General features: G+C 41.5%; 1 protein-coding gene across 11 annotated transcripts in view; it reads left to right on the top strand.

Moving 5' to 3' along the window:
- SCML4 (Scm polycomb group protein like 4) overlaps window positions 1-22,010 on the top strand; it is a 153,970-nt gene that overhangs the window by 83,673 nt on the left and 48,287 nt on the right. For 10 of the 11 annotated variants that reach the window (XR_010322550.1, XR_010322551.1, XM_023543052.2 and 7 more), the window contains one exon: window positions 19,409-19,538. Coding sequence is in view for 9 of the 11 variants with exons in the window: in XM_023543052.2 (XP_023398820.2) it covers window positions 19,409-19,538 (130 nt within the window). In the remaining 2 variants the exon portion in view is untranslated. Of the gene's footprint in view, window positions 1-19,394; window positions 19,539-22,010 lie in introns of all 11 variants that reach the window. The other variant, XM_064289489.1, reaches the window with a different exon arrangement.

The following is a 22,010-nucleotide window of genomic DNA, read 5'->3' as shown; positions in this document are numbered from 1 at the left end:
TAAAATTCACTCCATGGAATGAACTCAACTTTGCAATTTTCTTGTCTCCTGACAAGGGCAGTTTTCAGTGCTCTTAATACTCAGGGACACCTCAGGTCAGGAGAAAACTTTTTTGAGACTGGCTGGCTGATGCTTCTGGCCCTGCTCAGAGTAAGCAGGTCTTATTTTCTCTGTCCCACTGGATTTCTTTTCTGGGGCCCACAGGCCATAGCTCTTCCTTGAGCCTCCTCCCTAAGTGCTGGCCCATCCCAGGCTTCCAAGAACATGCCAAACTCCTCCTGAAACTAGTCTGCTCCCAGGCCGTGGGCTTAGTGTCCTAGAAGAGTGGTTCCCAAACCAAACCAAAAGAGTGGTTCCCAAAACCAGTCTGCATGACATGTCCACCCACCCACCTCGATGTGAGAGAAGCAAGAACAATTAGGAAATGCTCATAAACCTAAGATGACTCCACTTAAAGGGTTATCCTTTACTCTGAAATATCTCCTTCCTACTTTTTTTGTGTTAAAGTGTTCTTTGTTTTCTTAAATATTTTATGCGGATGGGATTTGTAATTTAAAAATGTCCTTACTTGGCAGATAAAGTTGGCAACCTATTAAGTCTCCCCAGTTTTATTGTGAAAATCTCCTTGAACCTGAATTTCCATGTTACCATTAATGGCAAGAGCTTTAACCGTCGAGAATCCAGCAAGGAAATGTTCCATTTACCAAAATGGCAACTAAGTTAGCAAGTTTAACTATCTAGGACATAGGTGGGGAGCCAGAAGTTGAGAAAAAAAAAAAAAATCATGACTGTGCAAAGTAAGGTATTACTGGTCTAACCTTAATTTTTTTTTTTTTTTTTGTGTTTTATTACTAAGAAAATGCTTTCAAAATCCTCCATCAGAGTCTATATTACCTTTCATACAAGCTTGGTTATAGCAATTTAGTAGCTTTAGTTTTGAAGAAGGTAATAATGGGGGGAGAAGATCACACACACAGCAGAACCCTGAGAGGATAACAGTAATTTCTGTTATAAAATTATATGATACTAATATATTAACATAGGACAATGAGATAATATAATAGTAACATTATCAATATTAGAAAATAACAATATGACTTTGTTGTTGTTAGTTGCTGCTGAGTGGATTCAGACTCATGGCAACCCCATGTGTACAAAGTCAAACTATGCTCTGTAGGGCTTTTAAGGCTGTGACCTTTCAGAAGCAGATCACCAGAAGCAGGAGACACTTAAAAGGTGCCTCTGAGTAGGTTTGAACTGCCAGCCTTTTGGATAGTAGTCTAGTACTTAACCACTTGCATCACCCATCACTCCTAATATAACTTTAAAAACCCATTGCCATTGAGTCGATTTTGACTCATAGCAACCCTATAGGGCAGATTAGAATTGCCCCAAAGAGCTTCCAAGGAGAGGCTGGTGGACTTGAACTGCTGACCTTTTGGTTAGCAGCCGAGCTCTTAATCACTGTGCTACCAGGGTTCCAAATATAACTTTAGTATACCAATAATAATATCATTATTATAACTATATGTGAACATGAAAATATTCAACCCCCCAAAACCCCAGTGCCATCGAGTCGAGTCCGACTCATAACGACCCTATAGGACAGAGTAGAACTGCCCATAGAGTTTCTGAGGAGCGCCTGGTGGATTCAAACTGCTGACCCTTTGGCTAGCAGCCAAAATATTATCATAATTAAATTATAAGTTCTAGAATCTTGGGCAGGTTCTTCCCTAGGAGAGTCTGAGGACACCTGGCTGTGCTGACTGTATCACAGGTCTATGCTGGTTAATGTTTGTCACTTCTTGCCTGGTGCTGCCCCAAGCTCCTCTGTCAGTCATCTCTGTACCACTCCACAGCGGGGAAACTGTCTGGTCTAAGTGTGGATACAGCCTTGCTCTTTAAGACCCAAGGACAGTTAACACAGGTTGTCACATTTAACCACTTCTCTGAGCCTTGAGGATAACATAAGTGAATTATTACAGGTAGAAAAGATACAGTTAGACTGGCAGTCAGATGTCAGTGCTCTTGAGTTCACAGGTTACAACCCTTCACAGGGGCCCTTCTCTGCCCACCTCTGTCTTAGTCCCAGGCCTGCAACCACAGTACTGGGCCACATTCTCCCCTGGGAGAGCACCACATTTATGGCCTTATTGTCCTTTCTCATCCCAGTCAAAAGAAGCAAAAACCCATTCACATTACATTTTCTGTGAAGAGACACAAGCTGAAAGCCATGAAAATAGCCTTCCTCATGATCAAATAGAGCATTTACACCTCAGTTTGAAGCATCTGCTATTGGTTTAGGTCTTTAGTTCAGAGATTCCTCAAGATCATCAGGCAGATTTTCCTTACATTTCATGACTGAAAAGTCTACTGAGGTGGTCACTTTTGAAATAAAGAAAGAGAGCCTATACCAAGGACAAATTCTAGCTTCAAAGAGTGGAATTTCCAGCTTTACGTGGAATTTGACAACCTTTGAGGTTGGCACTCTGCTTTAGGTAGAATGAGTAAAGTGCTAGGTTTTTAAAATACCCGTTTGTTTCCACTAAATTAAGAAGTCCTGGTAGCACAGTGGTCAAAGCACTTGTCTGCTAACCAAAGGTCAGTGGTTCCAACCCACCAGCAGCGCTGAGGGAGAAAGATGTAGCAGTCTGCTTCTGTAAAGATTACAGCCTTGGAAACCCTATGGGGAAGCTCTACTCTGAGTTGGAATCAACTCAATGGCAGTGGGTTTGAACTGGGTTCTTTGGTTATATAATAATAGTAACAGTAATAATGGTGTATACCATTTATTGAGTACTTTCTATGTTTGAGGCTCTGTGCTGAAGGACTTTATGTATATTTTCTTATTTAATCCTTGATAGTTTGATAGTGAGGAGAGAGTAACAAGAACCGCAGGAATTGGGCATGAGGTAACCAAGCCCCACAGCCCAAGGCCATTTACTCTGGGGCCTGCAGCCTTCTCCACCTCAGTCATCTCTTTGTGTTATTGCTCAGAACAGTAATTGTCCTCCTAGATTTGAGAAAGAGTAAATTATATTCTGCCTGCTCTGTTTAATGGGTTAAGAATAGTGCAAACATTTTCAAGAAAGAATATTGTTCCTAAAATATTAAAAACAAATAGTTAAAATGTTGATTCTTGTATTAGTCTGGATACAAATTCAGGTATTGTAACAAAGGCCAAATAACAATGGTTTAAGGAAGATAGAAGATAATTTCTCTCCCACGTTAAAGCTGGGTAGACTATCCAGAGCTGATATGGCAGCTCCCTGGGTACTAGGACCCAGATTCCTTCTATTTTTTTGCTCTGCCATTCTTAACACATACTTTCCACCTCATAATCTAAAATGGCTGCTCCAGCTCTCACTATTCCATCTACATTCCAGCCAACAGAATGGAAACAAAGAGGGTAGTGGAGGGCATGACTTTCGCCTTTAAGAGCCCACCCCTCAAAGTTGCATGCACCCCTTAAACTCACATCCCATTGACCAGAACTTAGTCATTTGTCTACACTTAGTTCCAGTGGAGGCAGGAGAATGCAGTGCCAGCTGACCATGTGATCAGCTAAAATTCTGGGGCTCTATTATTAAAGGAAGAAGAGGAGAATGGATATTTGGTGGCAAGCAATAGCATCTGTTAATGACTTAAAGAGCAGCCTTCTATAATCTGGAAAATTCACTTTATAAAATAATATTCTGATGAATGTGGATAAATGTAGCATTTTGTGATCCTACAGTCCTTTGAATTCTTTTGTCCCCTCTTATTGTTATGGTCATTCTTTTTTTTTTTTTTTTTTTAAGTATTTGTTGTTTTGGGGATCGCATAATAAGGAAGACAATTTCACAAAAATACCAATTAAGAAAAGGTTCAAACTTAAGTAAAAAGGTTTTGTTTGTTTATTTGTTTGTTTTAACCCTTGTTCTAAGGCTACCTTATCATTAGGACCATGTATGTTGAATTGGCTTCAGAGTTTCTTTGATGACCCAGATCTTGTAGTGCCTTTCAGTTATATTTATGAACACCAAATGTAGCTTAGTAGCATGGAAGGGAAGAGTGAATATCGAATAACCCTTCCTGTGCCTATCTTCAAGGCCCCTCTCTTGCTGATGGTAGATACGGAATGCCGTCTGTGGCCCGGGGGCAGGGAGCGGGGGCAGGAATGATTGCAGAGTTGAAGGCAGGGTCCATTCCTCCTTGCTGAACTTGGGTAGCATCTGGGGCAGGGACTGTCTGTCCTGTGACCTTCTGTTTCCTTGCCTGGACAGGGCTGGAGCAAGGCTCAGGTGAGTGTGTTCAGCAGTGGGTCTGGTACCAGCACAGTAAATGTTTTACCATCAGCATTCTGCACGTAGCTTGAGTATGAATGTTAGCTGATAGTTTCACTTAGATTAAAGAGCAAGGTGAAAGTAAACAGTGAAGATGTATGTTGCAACTTTGCTTGTTCATCAAGGATGTGAGTGCCTTTTGCTGAATTGGATAATAGTTTTTGAAGACTGAAAAAATATTTCAACTTTGTGTGCTATTCACAGTGCAACAACTACAACACAACACATTTTAAAGATTAACCTCCCTTTTTAACATTTTTTCCATCACTTCCTTATGTTTAAGAAATCAACAAAACAGTAATAAATCAAGCTCTGATTTGTAGCACTTGCCTATTTCCAAGATACAAATATTCCCAACAGGACCAATTTCAAGCCACCAATGTGACATCACTGAACGTGGAGCTGGGAAAAGATGTGCAGAAACACACCCTTCTATTTCTATGCAATATAATAGCAGAATACAAATTAGAAAGCAAATTGTTCAAATTATAAATAATCTGCATATTTATTACCTTCATTTTAATATATTTTCTTCAATTAAAAGTATATATAATATATTTTTAATAATAGCTGTGTTTGACCATTGGCTTGTAGAATTCCTGAAAAGTTAACCAACTGCTTCAGTGAACCAATATAACCCAGCTGCAGCACATGACTGCTCTGGGGTCAGCTGTGCACAGGACGGCTGTAACCCTATGTACAATGTGTCTTATCTCATCTGCAGGGCTGACTATTCCAACCCTGTGCCTCCTGATGTGCAGAGCTTGGCCCCCTCATCAGTTTGTGTAAGAAACGCAATCACACCAAGCGTTCCTTGAAATGTGTGGTTTCTACCAAAGATTTTTGGGGTCATAGGGCACAGTGGAGAACATTTCACGAAACCCTTCTCATCTGATAGATCTGTTTTTCTGAGCTCCACTTTATTTGGTGACGGTGATTTTTTGTTTTTGCATTCTTTTCTTTCTCTCTCCTAGTCCCCGTGGAGCACTATTTCATTGTCTCATCTCTTAACTTTCCTCTGTCAGAGGGAAATTAAACCATTCTACCCCACCCCAGGCAGAGCAACCACCCTTTCCACCTCCTCTGCTGCACCTCACCAGTTTCAGCATCTCTCTGGGCCCAAAGGAGAGCCTGTCCCCAACAAAAAATTCATGGGAGAATGCTCCGGCATCTCCATCGCATCTGCGTGTCATTTGCACCTATGAAAGACAAAAAAAGCCAGACCATTTCCCTCCCACCTCCAGCCTTCCTCTTCTGCCCTCATTGTGATGCAGGCAGTATATTTTATTTGGGTCATCTTATTTTCCTAGGGAAGTTTTAGTGCAAAGATCATTTAATTCGGATCCCAGATTCGAATGAGGGGCATGTGCCAAAGCAAGTCTCGAGGCCCAAGGATGCTGGGTGTTGACTCTCTAAACAAACCTCCTTGGCTCTCAAAGGCTCCCAAAGATGACAAAATGTGGGGTAGACCCGTTATGGGGCTGACTCCCAGGAATGGAATTAGGTCACTGACCACAACCTTCTTGTTATTGGAGCTGATTTGCATTTCTACTTGGTGCATTTTTAGACTGAAGCCTGAGATCAAGCGCTGTGAGGCATTCAGTTTCCCTAACTCTGCTTCCCACGGCATCTCCTCAGAACCCTGAGGGAGTTTTGCACCGAGAAAGGGTGTGCTGTCTAAAGGAGAAATGGGCAGGGTCATGGATAAAGCTATCTTTCCTCAAGCTGGTATGGGGGGAGGTGACGGAAGGGAGGGAAAGCATGATTTTTTAAAAATCCAGTCTGACATTCTTTATCTTTTAACTAGGCATTTAGTCCATTTACATTTAGAGAAATTACTGATATATTTGGGTTTAAATCTATATCTTATTTTGTGCATTCTAATTGTCCCACTCATTCTATGTTCCTTTTGTCTTCCTTGCCTTCTTTTAGATTTTTTTTTATTATTTCATTTTTTCTACTTTCTATGGATTGGAAGTTATGCACTTTTTTCTATTGTTTTAATGGTTGCTCTGGAAATCACGGCATGTGTACTTTTTAGGGTCTTCTAAAGTTAATCATACCTTCACTTTCTACCTGGATAATACAAGAACTTTAAGACAGGGCAGTTGTACTCTGTCCCATAGGTTTGCTGTGAGTCAGAATTGACTTGACAGCAATGGGTTTGGTTTTTTTTTTTTGTTTTGTTTTAGGATACTGTAACTGCATTTATTCCCTCACTTAGGTATTACCGTTGTCACGTATTTTAATTATTTTTTTTAACTCTTTTAAGCTCTGAGGACATAATTCATGTTGCTTTAAACAGTCATTTTCATTTAGATTCACCTATTTACCACTTTTTAAAAATTCTTTTTTTTTTTTAATGTCAGACCTTCCACCTGGATTACTTTCCTTTTGCTTGAAGAACATCTTTCAGAAGTCCCTTTAAGAGTAATGAACTCTGTTAATTTTTGTTGTTTGAAAGTATCTTTATTTCATCTTCTTTTTTAAAAATAATTTTTTTTTTTTTTTTTTGCTGGATGTAGAATTCTAGGTTGTCAGTTATCTCCTTGAAACACATTAAATATATTACTCCAGTTATCTTCTGGGGTTCATTGTTACAAATAACTCAGCTATCTAATAGTTTATTTAGATGTTACTTGGACAGTAATCTGCATTTTTAAGCTAATTTTAAGACTTTTCTCTTTTAACTTCTCTTACATAGTTTTCATCTATTTGTCTCTATGATGCCTTCTGAATAATTTCTTCTGACATGTCTTCCAATTCACTAATTCCCTCTTCAGCGATGTCTAATATGTTGTTAAATATATCCATTTATTTATTTATTTTAGTTACTGTATTTTTCATCTATAGAAGTGAAATTTGGGTCTCTTTTAAATCTACTAAGTTACTTTTTATAGTTTTCTGTTCCCTGGAGATATTTTCAAGCTTGTAATTTATATTTCTATAATTAGAATCACAGTTGCTTTTCTAATCTAAGCCTGGTAATAGAAATATCTTAAGTGTTTCTGTTTTTATTATTATTATGTGTTTGTTTTGTGCTTTTCTTGCTCATTCTTTCTTTGGCTCCTTGTTTCCTTATGTGCTTGGGTATTTTGGACTGTGTAACTCATTGACTTTGAACAAATATTTTTGAAACCTAGGATAATAGTAAATTCTTCCAGACAGGATTTGTGTTTGATTTTATAGGTACCTCAGGGCACTACCAGACTGAATATTCTTTAAATTAAATTCACAACCTCAAGCTTTCCACCCAAGTTCTGTGAATCTGGGCTGCAAATCTGTGTGAGGTCTGGCTTGTGGTGATAAGTTCTCAGGGATTCTGAATGCCCTCTCTCCCCAATGTCAAGGCAACTTTCCTTATAGTCAGGTGGGGGTGGGAGTAGGGTAGTAGGTAAGTTTACAGCTGGCTCACCCTTACCTTGAGGTTGTAGCCCTTTTGGGTGAGTCCTGGGCTTAGACTTTTGTCCACAGCAATTCACAAGGCCTAGATTTCATCTATATTTTGGCCTGATTGTTCTTTACATATTGTTAGCTCCTCAGTACTTTTATTTGTCTTACATTTTATCCAGTATTTGTAGTTGTTTTTAATTTATCCAAATAACCTAGTTTTTTATATTGCAAAAAACATAACTTCAAAGAAATTCAAGCATGAGTTTTTAGGACACCACGTCTCTTCCAGTCAACTTTCAAAATATGACATTGACACAGTTTGGTCTCAAATTCTTTAAGATTTTGAAAAGTAGGCCAGTGCAAGGTACATACACAACATTATGATTTGTAAGACAGCTTAGAAATCAACACCTCTAGCCCATTTGGAAGATGAAGCCCAGAGACATTGAGTGAGTTGCTTAGAATTCCACGTGAGTTGGCAGCAGAACCAGGTTTAGAACCCCAGTCACTATCTCTGAGTCCAGTGCTCTCACCACTCCCCTGCATTGCAGTGGGCAATGTGTAGTTGATGACAGAAATCATGTCAGTTTTCAGTGTCCATTTCTCAGATAAGGAAATGTAGATGTTCTCCTTCTCTTCCTATCCTCTCCCAGGAGGTCTGAACAGAACTTCTCCTATTCCATTATGAAGGCTTATTGCTTGAGTATTAGAGGTGAAATCTTTTGAAACTTAGAGACAAAGTCAATATTACTGTTCCCTCAAAGTTAGCTAAATAGGCCACAAATAAGGAGCCCTGGTGGCACAGTGGTTAAGCGTTTGATTAGCGGCTGCTAATCAAAGGTTGGCAGTTGGAATCTGCCAACCACTCCTTGGAAACCCTATGAGGCAGTTCTAATCTGTCTTATAGGGTTGCTATGAGTCAGAATTGACTCTATGGCAATGGGTGTGGTGGTGAAATAGACAAATGCTAATATTTCAAAACTAACAATGCATATATACCATCAAAACAAAGTTTGTGTAAACACTAGCAGTTATCCTTGATTTCGTTTTTTCTCTCACCCATCACCTCAACTCTACCTCAAAATACACTTCAAATCCAACCAATTCTTTCTGCCTCCAAGTGGCTCCCCTGAACCATGCAATAACCTCCTTACTAATGCTCCTTCCTCCACTTTGCCTTTCCAATCTATTCTCTCTACCACAGCCATGATTATCATCATAAAATAAAAATTGGGTTGTGTTTTTTTGTGCTTAGAATTCTGTAATTGTTTCCATAATGTTTAGGATAAAATCCAAACTCCTTATCTTGACCTGGAAAGCTCTACATGGTCTAGTCCTGAATACCTAGCTGGCCTCATCTCGTATCATTCTGCCTCTTACTCTCAGCTCCAGTCTCCCCGGCTTTTTGGTTCCTTGAACAAGCCAAACTTTTGGGCATTTATTTCCCCTGTCAAGACAGGCTCCATTTTGTCATTCAGATCCTGACTTAAATGCCACTTCTTTGTAGGACTACCCTGGCTGCCTGGTCATACTTTATCAAATGACTGTATTTTACATCTCTGTGTAGCAGTTACCACGTTGCTGTTAGTTGATCCTGACTCATGGTGATCACGTGTGTGCAGAGTAGAACTGCTCCATAGGGATTTCAAGGCTGTGACCTTTCAGAAGCCAGGGCTGTCTTCCGAGGTGCCTCTGGGTGGGTTTGAACAGCCAGTGTTTCAGCTAGTAGTCAAGCATCTAACCATTTGTGCCACCTAGGGGCTCCTGCACATCATAACTGATATTTTTGTTGTGTGTTTGTTATTTGTCTCCTCCCTGGGTTTCATTCCCAACCAAGCACTTCATACGCAGTCGCCACCTATCTGTGAGCAGAGGTTTGTGTGTTGCTATCATGCTGAACAGGTTTCAGTGGCGCTTACAGACTAAGACGTTATAGGAAGAAAGATGTAGTGATATACTTCTGAGAATTAGCCAATGAAAACCCCGTGGATCACAACGGTCACAAACGAACATGGGGATGGCACAGGCAGGCAGTTGCATTTTGTTCCGTTGTAGGTTGCCATGCAGTTCTACTCTGTCTTATAGGGTCACTATGAGTCAGAATCAACTCGACAGCAGTGGGTTTGGTTTTTGTTTTCAACCATGTTCTCCATCCTCTGATTATTGACTTCTTGCTGTCAGTCTGCCTAACACTATATAGTTAGTACCTCTTGTTATTGTCAAACTCACGTATTTCTACAAAAGTGTTTGACTCTTTGCCCTTTGGCGTCCTCCCGGCCACACATCTGAGTTTACAAACAATTACCATGGCAGCCTTCCCTCCCACTTCTCCTCAGTGCTTCTCTGCCAAACGTATTAGAGAGGGTATTCTTTGAAAGACAGTGGGAGCAAGCAACTCTTCAGGCCCGTATTTTGGATTTGCGAATGGAAAAGGAAGGTTAGCTGGTCCATAATCCCGTGCCCCCTCTGGTGGAGACTCCACCTGGCAGGGACTGACACTTTCCTCTTCCGCTTTATGCCACCATGGTGCTTTAACAAGGCAAAGCACAGGTCCCTGAGCAGCTGTTGGCAGCAGTGCCCTAGATGAGGAGTTGCCATACCCATTTGATTGAGGTTTTGGATTTCAGGTAAAGGTGCCAACTTACCAGCATCTGTACGGGGTCGTTGGCTTTGAAGGCCAGGGATTAGCACCTATATAACAGAGCAAGGTGTACTGGGCAACAACTCTTCTTCCAGTTTATGCTACCAAGAAAGAGACCCTTCCTCACTGCCCCTCTCTATTTTATCCAGCTTATTCTGCCTGACCCTGTGTGTGTGTGTGTTTTTTTTCTCTCTCTCTCAAATAAACTGTTTTAGAATAGTTTTAGATTTACAGAAGGTAATACAGAGAAATTCCATGTACCCCACACACAGATTCCCCTATTGTTAACATCTTACATTACAATGGTACATTTGTTACAACTAATGAAACTTTATATTTTATTCAGATTTCATTAGTGTTTCTTTAATGCCTTTTTTCTGTTCCAGGATCCTATCCAGAACCACATTACCTTTAGTCCTCTCATCTCCTTAGGTTCCTCTAGGCTGTGAAAGTTTCTCAGACTTTCCTTGTTTTTGATGACCTTTACAGTTTTGAGGAGTATTTGGTCAAGTATTTTGTAGAATGTTCTGCAATCCGGGTTTGTCTGATGTTTTCCTCATGATTAGGAGGAGTTTTCGGGAGAAAGACCACATAGGTGATGTACCCTTATCACATCATATGAGGGGTACCTACTGTCAACATGGAAACACTAGTGGCATAGTGGTTAAGTGCTACTGCTGCTAACCAAAAGGTTGGCAATTCGAATCTACCAGGTGCTCCTTGAAAACTCTATGGGGCAGTTCTTCTCTGTCCTACAGGCTTGCTATGAGTCAGAATTGACTCAACGGCAATGGCTTATCAACATGGCTTATCACTGTTGATATTAACCTTGATCACCTGGTTGAAGTAGTGTTTGTCAGGTGTCTGCACTAAAGTTCCTCCCCGCCCCCCTTTCCATACCATACTCTCTAGAAGGAAGCCACTGTGCAGCCCACGCTTAAGGAGTGGGAGTTAGGCTCTACTTCTTTAAGGGCGAAGTAGTATCTATATAAGTTAGTTGAAATTTTTATGCACAGGACATTTGTCTATTTCCCCTCATTTATTACTTATTCGATCATTTATTTATATATGTATGGATTCATGGGTATTTATTTAATACTTTGAGTTACAATGCAATACTATTTTATTTATTTTGTTGCTTACACTATTCCAGCTTTGGTCCTTGGAAGCTCTTTCAGTTGGCTCATGTGTCCCTATGACATACCCTCATTGCTGTGTGTGGGTTTTTTTTTTTTTTTTTTTAGCACATTCTTATTTCTGGCACTACAAGTTGCTCTAGGTTCATCTTGTACTTTTCTTGTCCCAGCCCTAGAACCAGCCATTTCTCCTAGGAGCCCTGGATCCTTTTACTGAAGAATGGTATTAGAAATCAAGACGTGGGCATCCTTTTCTATTTTGTCCATTGAAAAAACAAAACAAAAGACAACAACAACAAAGACAAGTGCTCTGCCTGGAGAGCAGCTTGGATAGGTTGGGACAGATGAGAGCTCCTTGTTCTGCATGAGGGAGAGGCTTGCATTGACAGACCTGGGTCTCAGTCACACCAAAGGGGACATTCCAAGCCAGTGGATTCATCTCTATGGTCCTCTGTTTTAGGACATTTCTAGGCTAGGCTAATATTGATTCTTTATATTATGCAATAAGATGGAAATTTTGGAATGCCAAGTCAAAGGGCATTTCTATCACTGACTTATTCTCTTACCAAAAGGATATTTTAAAAAGTCATGTATTACCCACAGTTGCATGAGATTTCTCTGTTCAAAAGTCCCAGCAGCTGTTTCAGAGGGTAGATGAATATAGAAGGTTCCCCCCCTCGCCCAAAACCGGGTGACAAATCTCTTTAATTGCTTCACCTGGGCAGCAATGGTGGGCAGAGGTAAGAGCCAGTTATAATCCTATTACCTCATTTCAGGTGGGTTCAATGGATGGATGCCTCTCACAAGTATTAAATAGTGAGCAAGCATTAGATGTTGGGGTTGTTATGAGGTTTACATAAATAGTGAACAGTGCCTGGGTATTTCAGTCTTAGCCATCATTTTCATTACCATCATCGTCATCATATTTCTAGGGATGGATCACAAAGACTTTTGTATGATTTACTTAAAGGCTGGGGATGGAGGAGGAGATAACAACTTGCTGATCCTGTTGTTTCCATGAACGTCATTATCTGCATGTTGAGGGAAGGAGTGCTTTAGGTCTGTAAAGGAAGACTTAGCCAAGGTTCTCCCAGAGCCCACAGTTCTCAAGGGCTCTGTAGGCTCACCACCAGCCTCTCCATCCTGAGCTATACAGAGCAGGATGCCAAACCAAAACCCAAACCCGTTGCTTTCAAGTCGATTTCAACTTATGGCAAGCCCATGTGTTACAGAGTAGAACCAAGCTCCATAGGGTTTTCTTGGCTGTGGTCTTTAATGGGAGCTGATTGCCTGGCCTTTCTTCCACAGCACTGCTGGGTGTTTCAAATCGCCAACCTTTTGGTTAATAGTAGAGCAAAGACCATTTGCGCCACCCAGGTACCGCAAAGAGGGATATCACCCCTATAAAGCCATCAAGTGGACTCTTGGGGTATGAAGTCTGAGAGCAGGTAGGATGGACACTACCCTAATCACACTTCTCAGATCAGGAAGCCACACCAAGGTCATGGTGTCTGAGTCACAGCAGGCTTCTGGTTCATTCATTCCCACCACTGGGGTTCCTTTTAAATCTTTTTATAATATTTAACAGTGTATTGCTAATTGATGGGCCTTTTCATTTTTCAAATGCTAAACTCACAATAAGGTGAAATCTCTATTATTGATTCTAGCTTCTGATTACCACAGGGGGTCCCTAGAGAGCCCAGATTCTGCCTCTTGCAGCACTGTGAAGCCAAATGTGCTCACCGTTAACCGATCTCATTTTAAGTTCCTTCCATACATCCCCGTGTGCCCTGAATTCTGCTCTGCAGCCACACTCCATAACCCTATCCACTCCCTGTCCTCCCACTCCCTTGGTTGGTTAACACGTCCTCCTCCTCCATCCTCGTGCTCAATGTCCTGCATTACTGGGAAATTAGAAGCCATTGGAAGAGACTTTCTGAAAGCCATTACCTCTACCTTTACCCACCGCAGCATCCAGACTCTCACATTCTGCCTTCCTTCCTGTTGCGATAGATGAAAGGTCTGTTTCTCTCTAATGCCACCCCCTTTCCTTATGCATTAAATCTCATCCTCTCTCACCTCCTCAAAGTCTCTACACCAGCAGTTCTCCACACACTCTCCTGTATCATTGTTTTTCCCTTCTGTACTGGATGATTTCCATCAGCATTACTGGATGATTTCCATCAGCATTAAGGGATTGTTATTTCTCCCATCTCAGAAACAAAAAATAAAAGCAAAAAAAACCTTTCGATGCTACTTTTCCCTCTTGCTATGGCTATGTTCTCTGCTTCCTCTTTGACAAAATCTCTTGAAAGAGTTGTTTTTACTTGCTAATCCAATGCCTCTCCTCTCACTATCTCTTAAACTTATCCCAATCAGATTCTCTCCCTACCCACATCCCCACAACTTTTCTTGTTGATAAATTGCTAAATCTAAGTTCACTTCTATTCTTACTTGTTTGATCAGAGCATTTGACATGGCTGACCACTCTCTTCTCCTTGAAACAGTTTCTCCATTTGAATTCCATGATACACACTCTTCTGGTTTTCTTCTTCCCCACTGGCTGATTCCTGGTCTCTTTTGCTTGTCCCTCCTCATCTTTCCTCTTCATATCGGAGACTTCCAGGGCTCAATCCTTGCATACTTCACTTCTGCCTCTAACCTCACTTCTCTGGTGATTTCATCCATTATCATGGCCTTAAATATCAACTATATAGTGATGATTCCAAACGTCCTGTCTCCATTCAGACTTCTCCCCCTAAAACTCCGAACTCCAGTATATGCAACTGCCTACTTAACATCTCCACTTGGATTTCTAATAGGCATCTTAAACTTAACACGTCTAAAACTAACGCTTGATCTTCTCTAGGCCTCTTCACTTCCCTCTTCCCCCCAGAAAAACCTTGCTCCACCTGCAGTCTTCCAGGACCAAACCACTGGAGTCATCTTTGACTTTTTTCTTTCTTTCACATAGCACAGCCAATGTGTCAGTAAATTCTGGCGGCTCCATCTTCAGAATGTATCCAGAATCTGTTCACTCTCACCATTTCCATTGCTATCACTCTGATCCAAGCTACCAGTATCTCTCATCTATCCTCCTACTTGGCTCCTTTCAGTTTCTTCTAAACACAACAGTCAAACGGATTGTCAACATGTCAGTTTAGACCTCTAGTTTCTCTGCTTAAAAGCACTCAGAGTAAAAGTCAAAAGCTTTACAATGCCCTGCAAAGCCCTGCCCCATCTGGCTTCATTATCTCTCAATCTCACTCTGGCCTCCCTATAGTCACACAAACATTTCAGGCATGCTCCTGCCTTTGCACTTGAAGTTCTCATTGTCTGAAACATTATCCCTCAAATACTTGCATGTCTTGCTCCCTCACCTCCTTTGAGTCTTTGCACAGTATCACCCAAGAAGTAAAGCCTGTCTTAACCACTCTATTTAAAATTTCAACATAAAATATACCTCCTCACTTGTACTTCCTGTGCCCTTTCTGTCCTTATTTTCACCCTCGGCTCTTATAGCCTTCTAACCTGACATAGCCTAACATATTAAATCATTTCCTTATTTGTTCTGTTTGTTGTCTGTCTTCCACCAATAGAATGTCACCTCTTCAAGGGCAGAGATTTTTGTCTGCTTTATCCCCTGTTGTATCCCCAGCAGATAGGAGAGCCTCTGCATATAATAGGTACTCAGTGCATATTTGTTGAATGAACAAAAGAATGAACGTAGAATGTTTAGATAACTAGCAGAAATACTATTTCTCCATGATTATTTTTATTATTCTTTCCTGAAAATCCAGGAAGCAAGTCAGGCTATGGATGGGGACTGCATATATGTTGACAACGGCACATACAAACTTTCTACACAAAATGTGGTCCATGGTCCTGGGAGCTTGGTAGAAATGAAGGCTCTCAGGTCCCACTTCAGACCTGCTGAAATGGAATCTGCATTTTAATTATATATTCCCAGGTGACGGATTACACATTAAAGTTGAAAGACACTGGCCTTGAGCAATGGTTCTCAACCTTGACTGTGTATTGGAATCACCTCAGTATCTTTAAAAGCTACTGATACCTAAGTCCTACCCCCAGAAGATTCTGACTTAGTTGGTCTGGAGTGGGTCTAGACATAGGTCAGTGGTATAGCAGGAAAGTGACTGACTTACTCATTGTTTTGGGTACATAGCTAAGATTAGAAGCTTGTCTGTCTCTTGGTGCAGAGAGAGTGACATGTTTGTATCCTCATCTACACCTTATTTCAGTATAGCAGATTTCAGTTCCTTATTTGTGGTTTCAAGTGAGACCTTTGTTGTTCCTAGGACTATCATAACACAAATACCACAAGTGGGTGGCTTTAAAGAACTGAAATTTGTTTTCTCACAATTCTGGAGGTTAGAAGTCCAAATTAGGGTCTTGGCTGTGTCAATTTCTTTCTTGTTTGTACCCTTGGGTATTCCTTGATGTCCTTGGCCTCTAGATAATCTTCACATGGCATCTGTCTTCACCCATATGTGTGTTTCTGTGTCTATTCTGACCTTTTTATAATTCAGAAGTGATTAGGTTTAGGACCCACACTACTCAGGTGTGATGTAATTAACATAACAAAAGTACAACCTCGTTTCCAAACAGGATCACATCCACAGGCACTCAAGCCAAAAACTCAGACCTGTTGCCTGCCATTGAGTTGATTCCCACTCATGGCAATCTCATGTTATAGAGTAGAACTAAGCTCCGTAGGGCTTCCACAGGTACAGGGGCCAGGGATTCAACACATATTTTGGGGGGACACAATTCAATCCATAACAACCTTCAAGGTGGCTGCTTCTCACTACTAGCAAATGCACTCATTCCACATCCAGGCTAGTTCTGACAGTCTAAGCAGCAGGGAATAAACACTGAACAGTATCGGCCCCTTGGAGAAATGGCTCCTGCTCTCTATTCCAGCAGGATCCAGTGACATTTGCGAGAAGAAAGGTCAGCAGAGGGTGAGGAGAGTGACTCTGAGAGCCTCAGGGTCAGTCTCTGGGTGGACACAGGGGAAGCCCTGACCACAGGGCTTTGGAGAGCAGAGGGGTTCAGATGGGATGCTGCCACCCATCCTGCATCCTATACTCAAAGGGCTTATGGGTTTCAACTATGTATACCTCTGATGCTTCCACATTCACTGACTGACACTGTCATATCCTAGGAGACTCTGCTACAAAGGTAGGGTGCAGAGCTGACTTCCGAGTGTGATCCCAAACGTTGTTGTTGTTGTTAGATGCCGTCAAGTCGGTTCCGACTCATAGCGACCCTATGCACAACAGAACGAAACACTGCCCGGTCCTGCGCCATTCTCACAATCGTTGTTATGCTTCAGCTCATTGTTGCAGCCACTGTGTCAATCCACCTCGTTGAGGATCTTCCTCTTTTGCGCTGACCCTGTACTCTGCCAAGCATGATATCCTTCTCCAGGGACTCATCCCTCCTGACAGCATGTCCAAAGTGTGTAAGATGCAGTCTCACCATCCTTGCCTCTAAGGAGCATTCTGGCCCCACTTCTTCCAAGACAGATCTGTTCGTTCTTTTGGCAGTCCATGGTATATTCGATATTCTTCGCCAACACCACAATTCAAAGGCTTCAACTCTTCTTCAGTCTTCCTTATTCATTGTCCAGCTTTCACATGCATATGATGTGATTGAAAATACCATGGCTTGGGTCAGACGCACCTTAGTCTTCAGGGTGACATCTTTGCTCTTCAACACTTTGAAGAGGTCCTTTGCAGCAGATTTGCCCAATGCAATGTGTCTTTTGATTTCTTGATTGCTGCTTCCATGGCTGTTGATTGTGGATTCAAGTAAAATGAAATCCTTGACAACTTCAATCTTTTCTCTGTTTATCACGATATTGCTCATTGGTCCAGTTGTGAGGATTTTTGTTTTCTTTATGTTGAGGTGTAATCTATACTGAAGGCTGTGGTCTTTGATCTTCATTAGTAAGTGCTTCAAGTCCTCTTCACTTTCAGCAAGCAAGGTTGTGTCATCTGCATAATGCAGGTTGTTAATGAGTCTTCCTCCAATCCTGATGCCCTGTTCTTCTTCATATAGTCCAGCTTCTCAGATTATTTGTTCAGCATACAGATTAAATAGGTATGGTGAAAGAATACAACCCTGACGCACACCTTACCTGACTTTAAACCAATCAGTATCCCCTTGTTCTGTCTGAACAACTGCCTCTTGATCTGTGTAAAGGTTCCTCATGAGCACAATTAAGTGTTCTGGAATTCCCATTGTTTGCCGCGGTATCCATAGTTTGTTATGACCCACAGAGTTGAATGCCTTTGCATAGTCAATAAAACACAGGTAAACATCCTTCTGGTATTCTCTGCTTTCAGCCAGGATCCATCTGACATCAGCAATGATATCCCTGGTTCCATGTCCTCTTCTGAAACCAGCCTGAATTTCTGGCAGTTCCCTATCGATACACTGCTGCAGCCATTTTTGAATGATCTTCAGCAAAATTTTGCTTGCGTGTGATATTAACAATATTGTTCTATAATTTCTGCATTCTGTTGGATCACCTTTCTCGGGAATAGGCATAAATATGGATCTCTTCCAATCAGTTGGCCAGGAAGCTGTCTTCCATATTTCTTGGCATAGACGAGTGAGCACCTCCAGTGCTGCATCTGTCTGTTGAAACATCTCAACTGATATTCCATCAATTCCTGGAGCCTTGTTTTTCACCAATGCCTTCAGAGTAGCTTGGACTTCTTCCTTCAGACCATTGGTTCCTGATCATACGCCACCTCTTGAAATGGTTGAATACTGACTAATTCTTTTTGGTATAACGACTCTGTGTATTCCTTCCATCTTCTTTTGATGCTTCCTGCATCATTTAATATTTTCCCCCATGGAATCCTTCACTATTGCAACTCGAGGCTTGAACTTTTTCTTCAGTTCTTTCAACTTGAGAAACGTCGAGCATGTTCTTCCCTTTTGGTTTTCCATCTCCAGCTCTTTGTACATGTCATTATAATACTTTACTTTGTCTTCTAGAGAGGCCCTTTGAAATCTTCTGTTCAGTTCTTTTACTTCCTCAGTTCTTCCTTTTGCTTTAGCTGCTCACCGCTCAAGAGCAAGTTTCAGAGTCTCCTCTGACATCCATCTTGGTCTTTTCTTTCTTTCCTGTCTTTTCAGTGACCTCTTGCTTTCTTCATGGATGATGTCCTTGATGTCCTTCCACAACTCGTCTGGTCTGTGGTCACTAGTGTTCAATGCATCAAATCTATTCTTCAGATGGTCTCTAAATTCAGGTGGGATATACTCGAGGTCATATTTTGGCTCTTGTGGACTTGCTCTGATTTTCTTCAGTTTCAGCTTGAACTTGCATATGAGCAATTGATAGTCTGTTCCACAGTCAGCCCCTGGCCTTGTTCTGACTGAAGATATTGAGCTTTTCCATCATCTCTTTCCACAGATATAGTCAATTTGATTTCTGTGTGTTCCATCTGGTGAGGTCCATGTGTATAGTCGATCCCAAACATAAGCCCCCACGTGTCTGTCAGTTTGTCGTACTGTGGGGGCTTGTGTGTTGCTGTGATGCTGGAAGCTATGCCACCGGTATTCAGATACCAGCAGGGTCACCCATGGAGGACAGGTTTCAGCTGAGCTTCCAGACTGAGACAGACTAGGAAGAAGGACCCAACAGTCTACTTCTGAAGGGCATTAGCCAGTGAAATCCTTATGAATAACAGCGGAACATTGTCATCTCAAACATAACCACCATCAGACTGAAGTTCAGCCCCCAAAGCTTCACAATAGAAAGTTGTAGAAGCACGCTAGAGTAGTAATGATGAACTGATATCAAGGAAATATTCTGGAAATGTATAGAGAACATATCCAGATTTATTGACCTGTCAGGCTCTCTCTTGCAGCTGAAGTCTCGAGTTCTCATGACTCCTTTAGCTCTCTCACCTCCACGGAGTACCCCTGAGCCTGACCTCAGCAACATTCCTCAGGATGCAGCCACCATACCCAGCTTGGCAGTCCCACAAGCTCTCACAGGTAGGTCCGCAGAATGAGCTCCAAGGCTGCAATTGCCAGCAGGTAACAAAGCAACCTGCTATCAAACAATTACTTTATGAATGAAAGAGCTGCCACCTGAGAAAGCTCCATAGCAGATAGGATGACCAGATTCTCTGAGAACATGAGTTTAAATGTCTTACAGCTTGAGTTATTTGAACCTTAGTTTTCAGTGCATCTTGAATGTAGCTGGTTGCTTTGGGGTGGGATGCGAAAGAGAGATTGATGATTTACCTTGCCCCAGTAGTAAGCCTGTTCACCTTGAAGGGTGTTTCCATTACCTGTATTTGAACTTCCAGATTCTAATGACCCTAACCTCCCTTCGTCCCACCCAGCACCCTCCAACTGAGTCAAGATAGTATGCATCACAATCTCTCTCTCTCTCTCTGATCCCTCCTTCACCAACAGTTTCATCATGAGAGTGACACCAATCTGATTCCATCTCACACGCATTCTAACAGTCCCCTTTCACTACAACCATAGCCCCCACTTCCACCCTATTTGAATCCCTTCAACCACCTCCCATTGCTCTTAGGTAAAGACCAAATTTCTTAATATGGCGGCAAGGCCCCGCACACTCCATCCTCATGTGACCAGCCATACTGCTCTTCTTTTCTTAGTCCCTAGGAGTGGCCATATTCTCTTCCCTGCACCTGGAGTGATCTTCCCTTCTGTTCACCCTGTTCCTCCCTTACATCTCAGCTCAAGCATATCTCTCTCTAGGCAGCCTTCACTGATTGTCCAGCTAGGGTCAAATTCTCCCAGTACGGGCTCTCCTGATACCTTCCTAGTGTCTCCCATAGCCACAGGCTCACATCTGTTTGTGTGATTCCCCAAGTAGGTCTGTCTCCCATACTGGGCTGTAAGCTCTGTGGAGGCAGGCACTGCATCTGTTTGGTCACCATTTTCTCTGTAGGGCCTAGCACAGTGCCTAGTATGAAGGTCCCTTATTAATTGGATTTTCCTTAATTGTCTGGGATGGGTGGAAGCAAATGAAGCCTATAGAATGAAAAGAGCACAGGCCTTGTCCTCAGAAAGACTTGAGTCCAAATCCCTGTTCCACTACCGATAACAGACTTTGAGCAGCCATTTAGCCATTTAAAAAAAAAAAAATTTTTGTTTTTTAAGCCTCAGTTTCTTCATTAGTAACACAGTAATAATACCCAACTCACAGGTTTGTCTTGAGAATCAAATAAGATAAAGTATATAAACCATTCGCCTTTGAGTTGATTCCAACTTATGGCAACCCAATGTGTGTCAGAGTAGAACTACGTTCTGTAGGGATTTCAATGGCTGTGCCCTCTTGGAAGTAGGTCACTGGGACTTTCTTCCAAAGTGCCTCTGGGTGGGCTTAAACCACCAACCTTTCAGTTAGTAGCTGAACACATTAACTGTTTACACCACCCAGGGTCAAATTATATAAAGTACGCAGTGTAATAAAAGTTGCTCAATAAAAAAATTTTCACCTTTGTTGTTACTCTTTAACCTTTCCAAAATACTATCGGTCTCATTGGAAAGCCTTTCTTCAACAATCCTTTGCATGGGTAGTCTCCAAGTTAAGATGCCCATACCCCCGGTGGAGGTGGTGTAGGATGGGGAGATGGTACATAAGAGGAGTCATTAACATATACAGTGAAAGCTGGAAACTGTGTAAGGCGGAAACCTGTCACAGAAGGAAAACAAATATTTCCCACTAAAACGAACAATACAAAAGTGGAAAAAGCACCCTGTCAAAGGTGGAAAACTTTCGAGACCTGGAAAAACAAGGCAGTCCCATTGAGTTCCAGCTCTCACAGTTTTCACTGTATAAGAAGATACGACGCTTGCTATTAATATCTATTTTTCTCTCCTTATTTTAAAATTTATATTTCTTGGGTATATTTTTCAAAGTACACAATACCATAATAAAACCAAGAATATATATTATTTACAAACAAATACATTTTGGGGCATGTGCTCAAAATATTTTTTTATGATGGGTTTGTGATTTTTAAAGTGTGGAGACCATTGACTGAGTTCACCTGAATGGGCAGCTGAGCATCTATTTCCTTGAGCTTAGACTTCTTATAATTGTCTCAGATGAGTGTAAGAGAAGGCAGCAATCTCTTTAGAACTTCATTGATTATATAGTCTCCAGAGCGATCAGCATTGGCCTGATTTTTTAATCACAGAAGATTAACAAAGAAATGGCAAACATTATGTGTAGCTTGATAGCTCCTGTAGAAGAAGGAAGACTATTTTGTATGTGCACATGCCCAGCACATATATACATCTGCACACACAGTCCACATAAGCCACTGTAATCTTCCACCGTTCAGGTTTGAGTATGTACATCAGGTATGAGCATACCCATCTGTCCCCTAGCAGGAGTCCCCCTTGAGAGAAAGCCCTATAAGGTGGGGTGTTTGGTGCTTTTGCCTCTTTTACTTCCTATGTTGGAAAGAGTCTGTCTTT

This window comes from Loxodonta africana, chromosome 1 (genome assembly GCF_030014295.1).
Source record: "Loxodonta africana isolate mLoxAfr1 chromosome 1, mLoxAfr1.hap2, whole genome shotgun sequence".
Taxonomy (NCBI): Eukaryota; Metazoa; Chordata; class Mammalia; order Proboscidea; family Elephantidae; genus Loxodonta; species Loxodonta africana.
The sequence above is the reverse complement of the archived record's forward strand: the minus strand, read 5'-3'. Positions and strand labels throughout refer to the sequence as shown.